A 12,500-nucleotide genomic window follows, 5' to 3' on the forward strand; every position below is an offset into this window, starting at 1 on the left:
TAAACAGGACGAGAATCACTTGACCACAGGTGATGCTCTACACCCTTACAGATTCCTTCCACATAGGCCTCCTTATCCACCCTTAGCGCACATACAGTTTTACGCCTCAGCTTCCTGAACAGCTCAGCTCTGCCATTCAGCCTTGCCCTGTGACTCTGGTCAGTTGTATCCAGTGTCCTTTCAGATACAAAATTCTTCTTCGCCCTACAGTGAGTTCCAAGACATCCACTGGCAACATCATGGACAGTGGTCGTGAAGGCACTCCACAACTCTTCAGGATCCCCCAAAACACCCAGAACCCCCCTCCCCCCAAATGTCCACAGACTGCTCGCAAACCCCTCAGCTACCCTCTCATCCTTGAGCTTGCCAACACCAAGCCGAGGCGAAGATGGTACCATTCTCCTGGATTAAAGCTGCAACTTCAGAGTTGCTACAACAAACCTGTGCTCAATATTGAGGAACTGAGCACTCCGGTGGACTCTGCAGTTCTGGATTATCCTCCAGTGACTATCAACGAGCACATGATCAATCTCCTTTGCCACACCACTAGCATTGGAAAACCAAGTCCAGCGATGAGTCTGTGGGTGCTGAAACCATGAACAAACCACCCTCAGTCCACGACTTCTTGCAAAGTCAAGTAACTTTTTGCTATTCTGGTTCACAGTTCCAAATCCTTGGGGACAAACACGTCTCGTAACCATCCCTATCAGTTCCAATCGATGCATTGAAATCCCTCAAGATTAGAAGAGAATCTCACCTGGGGCACTTATCAACCACAGACTCGAGCGTGGCATAGAATGCATACTTCACGGTGAGTTCGCTCGCCTCAGTTGGAGCGTTTTCAGAGCCCAGGGAAATGACACCCAAGGAGTGACAAATCCTTCGTCTCAAAATACGCTACTTGACCGGTGTTCCCTTAATTATCATTGGAGTCATCTTATTAAACACAGCTGCAGCAACTCTTTGGGCATGGTGACCATCAGTGACCAGACCAATCGTAGGTGTCACCACCCACCATGATCTCTCCACAATCCGGTCTCCGAACCTTAGTGCTGCGATACCGATGTCCAAATGCTTGAACTCAGATGATAACAGAAACAGGTGATGATCCTCTCTTTCGGATAGGACATTCCAGACACCCACCCGAAGGGACCGCCTCATGTTAACTTAAGGTGACCACCGTCTGGTGGATGACCCTCCAAACAGCTAATCAATAAATCTTTGTGATTGCCCACAAAGTGCTACTTATTACCGTTTCTCTTCCTGTGAAACGCCTGGTAAATCTGCTTGTTTGAAATAAAATAAGAGTTTTAATGGCTGTAGAAAAAACAAACAAAACCATTTATTCGTTAATTTACCACCATTGATGCATCACCTTTTACATCACCTTATTTAACACATTGCATTAGTTTTTATGTCTGTTGTTTGTGCCATTTATAACGTCCCTAAAAAGTTTGTTTCCTGTTTGGAATGATTTTCAATGTTGTTTGACTGACTGTCAAACAGACAGGATATTGCTCTATTGTGAGCGAGTGTGCATGCACGCTCAGTATGAGACTCCGTACAATTTGCCAAATTCACAGCTAAAGTCCTGCTAGACTGCAGCTTCATGTTATGATTCGTGTTCTACAGTTTTAAAGATGTAAAATTCAATTGAAACTTGAATGGCACTCAGCAGAGCGCACACCGCCGCCAGGCTGAACAGTTTACATTTTGTATCCCACTGATAGGCTGGATCTGTATCCGTACCTTAATAAAAATCTAATTTACTTGTTCTTGTCACCCACACAATTCAACCACCAAGTTTTGGCACAACTCATCTGCAACATTTTCTTAAATCATGCCATATATCATTTTTTGTCCAATCTCTCAATTGTGAAGAATCACTTGAAAAATAAATTACATTCTCGCATCTGGATCCAGATCCAGATCTTCACCAAAATCCAATCTATTTGTCCTTTCCAAAAACACAACCTGTCCACCAAGTTTCTTCTAAACGCAGTCCATAACATTTTGAGATATTTTGAGATATCATTTTGTCGCAGACAGACAGACAGACAGAATATCACTCGTAGAGCGACGCTTGGCAAAACAGAACAAAGTTGAACTGCACTCGGTATATCTCGGCCAAGCACATGCCTCTGCCAGGCTGATCAGTTTACGGTTTGTATCTGTCTGCTCGGCTGGATTTGAACCAAAATCAAATCGGCTTGTTCTTTTCACTGAACCAATTCATCCACCAAGTTTTGTCATAACTCGTCCACAGCTTTTTGAGATATCATGATGTTTATATGTATCTGTGTGTGTGTGTATATGTATGCATCTTCTTCTTCTTCTTCTTTCAGCTGCTCCCATAAGGGGTCGCCACAGCGGATCATGCGTATGATCCGCATAGTGATTTGGCACATGTTTTACGCTGGATGCCCTTCCTGACGCAACCCTGGTCGCCTATTAAGACACAGGGATATGGTACACCTATTTTAACCAGGATATACACTGGCCCAGTACACTGGTACTCATTTCGCCAACCTCGGAAGGATGACAGGCTGAGTCAACCCCCTGGTGTATTAATTCAGTGGCCAAACGGGGCTTGAACTCAGGACCTTTTGGATCCCAAGCTGCTGCCCTAACCACTGCGCCAACACTAGGCTGTGTATATGTGTGTGTGTGTGTGTATATATATATATATATACACACACATATATATATATATATATATATATATATATATATATATATATATATATATATATATATATATATATATATATATATAATTTTTTTTTTGACCTCTCTCAATTTTCGAAATTTGAACTTAGGTTGACCTTTTGGCCAATGTTCACCTCAAAAATAATTGATGGCTGAATTCAATGACTTGATATGCAAATCCTGTTCGAATTTCAAGTCAATCGGATGAAAATTGATGCTTTTAGAAATTTCTCTTAAGTTGTTGACCTTTTTGGCTGATGTTTACCTGAAAGAAAAATGGTGGTTGAATGCAGTGATCAGATATGAAAATCCTGTTCAAATTTCAATCCAATCGGATGAAAATTGACAATTTTAGAAATCTTGGCCTATGTTGACCTCACGTTGACCATTGATCACCTATCACAGGGATGCTACCACCAACCTCCGAAAGTTTCAGAACAATCAGCTGAACATTTTGGGCTGTAGGCGATGACAGACAGACAGACAGACAGACAAATGAAAAATCACTCATAGAGCGACACTTGGCAAAAAAGAGCAAAGTAAAGCAGCATTCGGTTTTGCGCATCCCTCCACCAGGCTGAACAGTTTACGTTTTGTGTCTCACTGAGAGGCTGAACATGAACCAAAATCGAATTGGCTTGTCCTCGTCACCAAACCAACTCGTCCACCGATAGCTTTGTCACAACTCGTCCACAACTTTTTGAGACATGATGCATATAGTTTTTGGCCCCATCTCTCAATTTTACAAATTAGAACTTGGGTTGACCTTTTCACCTCAAAAATAATTGGTGATTGAATCCAGTGACATGATATGCAAATCCTGTTCAAATTTCAAGTCAATCGGAGAAAAAACAAACAGTACAATGCACAAGACTATCCAATATACTTGAAAATTTTTTGATTTTTTTTTCTCACAACAAACAATCAAGAAAAGATGTCGTGCAAAGCATGACACTTGCAAAATCCCCCCTCCCTCTCCAAAGGTTGCCATGAATACATCAAATTGTTCGTTTCATGAAGATTACAATTGACAATCTTAATCAACACAAATATTAATCAAACCTTGACAATGCACAACATCTCAGGTCAACCGGATGAAAATTCATTATTTTTCAGATTGAAATTGATTTTAGAAGTTTGACCTTGAGTTGACCTTTGACCTCAGAAATAGTTGGTTTCCACATTCAGTGATGGATTATGCAATTGCTGTTTAATGTTCAAGTTAATAGGATGTAAATTGACGATATTTCAGTTGAAAATTGATGATTTTATGTTTGTCCTTGAGTTGACCTTTGACCTTGTGATCTGAAAAATAGTTGGTTTCCCAATTCAGTGATGCAGTATGCAAATCCTTTTCAAATTTCAAGTCAATCGGATGAAAAATGATGATTTTAGAAATTTGACCTCATAATGACCTTTGACCTCAGTCTCAACTGAGAAGCCTATTGATTTTATCTCTGCAACTTGGTAAAGTTTCATGACGATCAATTTAGCGTTGTGACCTGTCGGTAACAGACAGACGAACAAAATCGACTGACCAATATACTTGAAAAATCTTCAATTTTGCAAGTAACTAACGGAACAGATCAGCATATTTGGCAAAAAAAATATTTCTGCCAAATAACAAACAGGGATGAAAACATAGCCGCCAATCCCCCTTTGGTGGCAGAGGTAATTAATTCGTTCCTTAATCATAAAAATGGACTGACTGACTGACAGAGTGAACCAATTGCTTGATTCCGCTTTGCACTACACGTGTGGAGTAATGACTTTGGAAAAGTTTCCCTCGCATGAACGAAGCGTTGCAAGTTTCCATTTTAATGGCAATTGTGATTTTGTGTTGGGAAGCAATGTCAGGGCACCATGCACCTTTGAGTATGAGCCTTTGCTTTGGAAAAAACCAAGATAATTGGAAAAGCATTCTGGGGGGATTTCAGCCAAGTTCTGAATGCTATTTAGGCTTTAAAATTGTTTTGTTGTCACAGCATCAGAAGGGCATTACTTTGGAATTTGACCAGGGTTCCAGCACAAAACGGCCTACTTTTGTGAAAGGCATGTCAGATCTTTAGCGTTCACAAGCAAATGCTGTCAAGTGGTTTGCCAAACGTAATGCCCCTCTGAAGGATGACACAAATTGATGGAATGCCCTGCCTGTGAACCACCGGGGTTATTGTTGGTAGTTGGTAGGAATCAACCCCAGACGAGACAGCTCAATGGTGTGTGTGCTATCTCTACACTGTTAAGCCAGTTTACTGCTTCCTTCTTTTTTTTTTTACTTTTGGCCAAGAATAACATCACCCCAAAAAAATACATTTCTCATGAGCAGAAATTACTTTGGAGCAGTTTCCCTAGCATAAAAGAAACATGAAATGCTTTGTAAGTTTCCATTTTAGTGGCATTTGTGATCTTGTGTTGGAAAGCAATGTCAGGGCACAGTGCACCTTTGAGTGGGAGCTTTTGTTTCGGATAATTGGAAAAACATGCTGGAGGGTGAAGAGGGGGATTTCAGCCAAGTTGTGAATGCTATTTCGGCTTTAAGATCTTCCAACCAATATTACTCTAACCCTCGTAAAGGAAAGAGAAGGAGGAGGAGGAGAAGAAGAATCTGTTACTCAGTCCATTAACAGGTGGGCTGCAGATGCTTCCATGACCGTTGATCTGCAGAGGGTAAAACGTTGGTCAACCGCATGAAAGTTGAAATTCAATGCTGGAGATTATCAAATTCTCACTTTCTCTCTACACAGATATCACTTGGTTGATGTTTGAATTCACGTCTGTAAACAACATATGGTGGAGGTGAACTTCCTGGAACTCCTTGGTCTTCCCCAGCGTGCTTTGAGTCGATCATGCCTCCACGCTGGCCTCTCGGGCTATGGTGTCGCTTTGGAATCCTTCACGAATCCCAGTCTTTCCTTGGAATATCTTCATCTCCTCACAGTGTGCAAAGAATGAACAACAGAGCACAAATTATGACTCTCCTTTTTGGGTTAGTGCTCTTGCATCTCATTTTGCAAAACTGGAGGCAATATCGTCTAATACCCTAAGAGCAATCGGTATTGTTTTGCAGAAGGCTGAAACACTGGTCTTTCACTGCAGTTTGGTTAGTAGCCTTGGCGTCTTGTTCTGCCTCTTGTCTTCTCCCCACCCCCTCCCCCTGCTCTTTCAGGACTTTGCCCTTATCCAACCATCCCATATTACACACACTTATCCAGCAACACATACCTTGTTACCTTTCTGAAATCCAGTTTCCCTGCTCACCGATCTCAATTATTCCTTCATTCTTTTCCTCCTGTCTTTGCAATCATCTTCTGCAATCCTCCAGCCTTGCTCTTCCATCTAATTTTTAAGGTGCCATCCCACCTCAATGTTGTGCTTTTTCTAATTTCAACTCGATAATATTCTTTATTGTCAATGACTTTTCACATCTATCCATATTTTTATTTCTGTCTGCATTTCAACGTCGTGTCTGTTTGCATGCCCTTCTTCTGCCTCTTTGTGGTATCTTTATCTGTTCTTGTTCTGCCTATTTGTCTCTTCTTTGCCTGTTTATCTGCATCCCTTGTCAACCTGATACTCTGAGCTCCTTTGTCATTAGGTGCTTTGTCATTTCACTGACTTATCATCTTCTGTCGTATCTCTCTTCCTTGATCAATGACCTATTTCCAAAATAGGTGGTGTTTGATGTACAAATTAGATTGATTATGTAAAGTGTCAAATGTTTTTTCAATGATTTAATTACATTTGGAGGACATCGTCATCAGAATGCTTCTGTTGAGGACGGTGGCACGCAAGCATGCCAGGAGTATGTTTGACATGATTGTTTACAGCTGAGTGAGTTCAAACAAGGCAGGATCGTTTGGCTCGGAGAGGCAGCACTCTCACTCAGTTCAGGACACTGCAACCCTTTTGAGGCACATTGCAGGAGCAGTGTGTCTTTATTTTAACCAATGCATCCAATAAATCACCAACACCTGGCTGATAGATTAATAATGGGAGTTCTGTACAAGAAAATTCCTGTATAATTTCAGTTTCTAATGAATGAGCTAATTTAGTCCTGCACATTGCTGGTGGGATACACGATGAATGAAATGAATGTACAGATGTAAGCTCCATTGAAAAAAAAATTAATGACATTGTACACTTTTAGTTTGTCCCCGGGTGTAGATCATGCTTACAAGATTGTAATGGTACATCGAAAGGCGATATTGGTGACAAATGATATTTGAAGTTCAGTGATGATTTTGTGTTGGAATTATGTGCGTACCACAATCCAATTTTTAGAGCAATATCAGAGGCCAACAAACGAGCACAAATGATACAGCCTAGTTGTTCTCAAGCATTTTCAGCAAAAAGTGTCAAGTTAGCCATTCAACCCCACCTACTCTTACTCCCAAGTTTCCGAGCATCGTTGATGCTCTTATACAGCTAATTCAGTTCACCTTGTGACATCAAGCAGATGGCATCCTGTCTACAGTGCTGAAGATCTGTACTCACAGCATGTCCAGCTAAACTTTTCCAGTTCAGGTATAATACTTGCCATCTGGAAAGGTAACTAACTACCCAGGTATATGGTGTGCACAAGAAACAGATCAAGTCAGATCCAACCAACTATCACCCACTCAGCCTCTTTCCAAGCAACAGCAAAATGATGGCACATGTTATCTATCAACAGTTCCATCCAAAACCATCTGACAACAAGCAGCCTGCTCATGGAAGTTCAATGTGCTTATGGAAGCTGAATCATTCGCAATCATTCTGCTCCTGACCTAGTCACAGTCCTTATCCAACATGGACATGCACAAAATGCCAGAGGAAAAGTAAGAGTTTCTGTCCTCGACACCAAGGCAGAATTTGATCGATTGTGACACCAATGAGCCTTTGTAAAGCTCAGATGAATGGAGATCAAATGGGCCTCGATGAGAAGGACCCGACATATGGCAGAAGTTCCTCAAGAATGTTGCAACCATAATCAGTTGCTTCATGAATGCCCTCATTCATTCATTCATTCATTCATTCATTCATTCATCCATTCATTGTTGTGCAGCAGCTGGCGGCAGGTTTGAATAATTTCCGGGAGTGCGATAATGCCGTTAATGTCGTGCCTCCTTGTCTATTAGTACAGTAATTAGGAATTTAATCAGGGTGCCGGCACACAATCGCCTACTCTTCCCAAATACACTGTGGGATATTCAATGTCCATAGGCAAATGCTGGCAGATGATACCCCGGTTCAACATCCCATCCAGCCTTCGGCACACCCATTTATGCATCATCTGACACGTGAAGCACCAGGATGACGGTTTATAGTTGGGTCACGAATGAAATGCAGATTAGACAGCTCCAAGGTAAGTACACTACCTCTGAACCATCCTGTCAGTGTGTAAACAGCCTTCTAATGTTTGGAGTATGACTTAATTAGTTATTTTACCAAAGCCAGTGAAGGTGGATGGTAAACTGCAATTCAAATTACTTGGCAATTTTTGTTTTTTTCTTACAAGTATTGTTATGTTTGTGGGGTCGATGAAGGAATTTCATTGTAAAGGTAGGATTGTATAGAGTAGCATGGTCCATGGACGAGCAGGAGACATCTCGATGTAATCTTATAAGGAAAACTGTCTGCTTAAGTTGTTACGTTTCACTGCACGGGGCGGTGCTGTGTTAATTAGGCAGGGTTTAAGGATAATTTCTCCCAGTATGTGATTGCCCCCTGTGACCCGTTCCTATGTTTTTGCATTTACAAGACCGGCGATAAAAAGGAATCACATCCTTAAAACAACTACAACCGAGCCGAACGTTCCAAGCAGGTAACAACCCTGCTTCCAGGAATGATAACTAGCAAACCACGCCCCCTGGGGTGGATGATGGACAGGCCTGACGTCAGAAGGTTCAGGGAAGAGGGGAGTTGTGTGAGGTATGTGATTGGAGGCAGAAGGATCGAGCTGGCTGTCTTCCCCTCGACACGGTGAAGAAGGCTGCACGATTCTCGTGTTTGTGCTGAGGCGAATTTGTTCGCGCACTGGAGCAAAACGCTAGCCATTGACTGTTCGGCCGAGTCGTGAAGTGTGTACCTTTCTGAGGAGGGAAGAGGAGTGTGCTTCATGGCCTTATCACGTGGCCTCATAAATTGTCTCGTCATATGGTCGAGGAGGAAGGTGGACGGTTGTGGTGAATGGACCTGGTGCAAGAGAGGAACTGTCGGCATATTCACTCATGAAAAGAAGCTGCATGGCGGTTTCTGAGCCCTCACGTTGAATACCGCCACACGAATACCTCACGTACGTTTCCTGCCCAGAGAGCGGCTTGGCGCCATTTTCGGATGCGGTTTCCCCTTCAATGATTACGCAGTTTCGACGATGCCAGATCCAAAAAGGATCATCTCTGGACGAAGATAAGTGCCAGAATAAAGGAGGGATTTTTGTTTTATCTTCTCCCCTTGTCTGTTTTTGTAACTGTGTGTGGAGGCGCCTCGACTTTAGGCTGTAAATTACCTTACGTTTCATGACCTCATGCTTTAATTTATTTTCATCATTATGCTTTGATTTATTCCTCTTATGAATACTTGGTTTATGTTCATTCAACTCCTATCTATTAAAGATTGCTTGTGTCTCTCTATTCGTTGTGGGTTTGAGTATAAACCCTTGCCCTCCATCCTGGTGAGCGCCTCTGGTACGTGCTTGCCACCCCCATCCCATGCGCTATAATCTCCAAGGATCACGTGTTCGCCTCCAAGGGGGATCTGTTCGGCTGTCCGTCCAGGTTGGTCTTAACTGTTGTGGACCCGACAGTATGTTGATCGCTTCCATTTGTTTGTCTGTCCGCTCATTTTTAATTACCTACAGGTCACGATTTTATCACGAAACTTCACCAAATGGAGGAGTTGGTGGTCCAACAGACTTTATTTTTGAGGTCAAAAGGTCAACACCTTTTTCAGATTTCTAAAATGCTCAATTTTCATCCTATTGACTTACAATTTGAAGAGGATTTGCATATCAGGTCACTGAATTCAACCACCAACTATGTTTGAGGTCAACGTAGGCCAAAAAGTCAACGTAGACCAAAAGGTCAACATCGGCTTGAATTTCTAAAATTGACAATTTTAATTCAATTGACTTGAAATTTGAACAGGATTTTCATATCAGCTCACTGAATACAACCACCCATTCATTTTGAGGTCAGCATATGCCAAAAGGTCAACATAGGCCAAAGGTCAACCACTTAGGTGCAGTTTCTAACGTCCTCAATTTTCATCCGATTGACTTCAAACTTGAACAGGATTTGCACATGAGATCAAAGAATTCAGCCACCATTTATTTTTAAGATTAGAAGGTCAACATAGGCGATTTATGCCGAGTTATGACAAAACAAGGTGGATGAGTTAGTTCGGTGACAAGAACAAGCCGATTTGATTTTCGTTCAGATCCAGCCCATCGGTGGGATACAGAACGTAAACTGTTCAGCCTGGCGGAGGTATGCGCCCTACCGCTTGTCGTTCTACTTTGTTGTTTTGCCAAGCGTCGCTCTATGAGTGATTTTTCATTTGTCTGTCTGTTTGTGAGCATGATGTCTCAAAAAGTTATGACAGATTTGGACGAAATTTGGTGGACATGTTGGGTGTGTGACGCGAATGAATTGGTTCGATTTTGGGGAAGATCTGGATCTAGATCTGGATACGAGATTCAAATTTTTTTTTAAGTGACCACCATTGAAAAGTAATGCTGAAAACGATATCTAGCATGATATCTCGAAACATTGAGGATGGATTCGAACGAAACTTGGTGGATGAATTGGATATGTGTTGAGAACAAGCCGATTAGATTTTGGTTAAAGTTCGGATGCAGATCCGGCCTATCAGAGGGATACAAAATGTAAAATGTTCAGCCTGGCAGAGACATGTGCTCCCAAGTGCCATTCTCATCCGTATGTAGATTTGCCAAATATAAATATCAAGGACGGGAAAAATAGTTGAGATTTGAAATTGTTTTCCTTCAAATGTATTTCTGTCAACTGACCATCTTTTCTTTCTGTTCAGGATTGGGAAATGCACTTTTTTCTGCCGAAATGTGATGTTATAAACCTTTAAATTGAATTGCAGTATACTGTATATGAAATGATGACATAAACAAAAATTGTACCGTATTGTCCTTCCTGCATGTAGACAACCTCTGGTGGACTACTGGAGGTGCTTTGCAGACATTACCAGAACATTCTGTGCCTGTCATTTGCGGATGATGGTGGGCACTTTGTCTCCGGAGGGCAAGACAACCTGGCCATTGTATGGAGTTTAGCAGGGTGAGTGGCACAGTGAATAGAAGATGCACCAAAAGTATTTGGGAATCTTTGGATGTATGCAAATTTAATTATCTGATTTAAGTGCCAAGTTTTCCTGATCATCATTTGGTTTGTTATCAAGATGTTTAATGACCAGCTTGCAAGCTCCACCAGAAGTGAGACATTAAAACATGTTAGAAATTTTGTTTTGGGGGGGGGGGAGGGGGTAGGGGGGATGTTTGTTAATCTAATTTCGTAGTGTTGTGAACAAACAGCTTGATATACAGCGTAAGAGGCAGCGGACTTCGAGACCATACACACAATTGATGTGAAGACAGGGTGGGAGGGTTTGGGAGATTAATTTGGGAAATGTATATGGAGAGAAGGCCATGGGATAAAAGAGAGTAAGGGAGTTGTAGAGTAAGAGAAAGAGTTGGTACGACATTTGGAGGAGGGGTGAGGATGGGGGTCATGGTGATGGTGTTTTTTAAATGTCATTCATAATTACAGCCAACCCCTTTATTGTAAAATACCTCGAATTATGAAAATTGAAATGGCTAAGTGTTGTCGATCTGTGGTGTCTTACATTAGGGTACTGCGTAATGGGGAGCCAAAACATGTCTGGAATCAACATACGCTGCCCGTCACGGATGTGTGCTGTGGAGTTGGTGGAGTCAAAGCTCGGGTCGCCACTGCGTCACTCGACCAGACGGCCAAAGTGAGTCCATGCGGCAGAGAGATCTTGTTTTGTTTTGTTTTTTAATTGTGGTGTAATTCTCATAGAAGAGCATTCATTACATGCATTACATGTAGGACAAGGACATTCTGAGACATCGGTGGACTTTGCATTTATTACAAGGACATAAGGAGACAACGGACAAATCCATGCAGTATGAATATGAGATTTGACATTGGAATTGTGGCATCATGAGCCCTTTGCTCAAACGGGAACAATAAGGAGGCCAATCTGTCTTCCCAAAGGACACTTCTGCTTCTCTTGTCTATCATCAGGTTAATTGTATAAAACGTAAAGTGTCAAACTCATTAGTCTTTCCCATATTCATTCATTTTCTTTTCTAATGATTCATAAAGGGAGGTTTTGTCATTCAAAGGCAAATTAGGATAATTTTATTCCTTATTCTTGATACTTTGAGGGATAGTTTTGACACTTTTGAATCGAAGACCATTGCTTTTGAATTTTAAACTGTTCACTGAATAAAATGAAAACGAGATGCTGGAGTTCATAGAACACCTTATCCAGCGGAGTCTTGAGAAACAAGGATATGGGCAAGGTCTGTGAGTGGCAAATTTGATTGGTTGTGATGATTTGGAGAGACACCATTGAAAACTTTATGGAAAAAATAATGTAGTTTAAAGTTTTTTCTTTATGCCGCTGTTCAATGAATGAAAAGGAATTGAATTTTGATCCATGTTCAGGATGGATGATTTATTGTTAATGATGCTTCCCTATCTTTGCTTCCTGCCATGCACGTCCTGCAGCTCTGGGAACTGGGTTCGGGCCTT

The 12,500-nt window shown here is 41.6% G+C and overlaps 1 protein-coding gene across 1 annotated transcript in view; it reads left to right on the forward strand.

The window, feature by feature from the left end:
- Positions 1–12,500, forward strand: part of WDR18 (WD repeat domain 18) — a 72,965-nt gene that overhangs the window by 33,943 nt on the left and 26,522 nt on the right. Inside the window, exons 3-5 of the mRNA XM_085886267.1 lie at positions 10,864–10,997; positions 11,568–11,694; positions 12,477–12,500. The exon at positions 12,477–12,500 is cut by the window's right edge and continues 120 nt beyond it. Coding sequence (XP_085742393.1) covers positions 10,864–10,997; positions 11,568–11,694; positions 12,477–12,500 — 285 coding nt within the window. The remainder of the gene's footprint in view (positions 1–10,863; positions 10,998–11,567; positions 11,695–12,476) is intronic.

The sequence above is a fragment of the Eptatretus burgeri genome, chromosome 6 (assembly GCF_056783735.1).
Source record: "Eptatretus burgeri isolate ZD-2024b chromosome 6, Ebu_testis_v1, whole genome shotgun sequence".
Taxonomy (NCBI): Eukaryota; Metazoa; Chordata; class Myxini; order Myxiniformes; family Myxinidae; genus Eptatretus; species Eptatretus burgeri.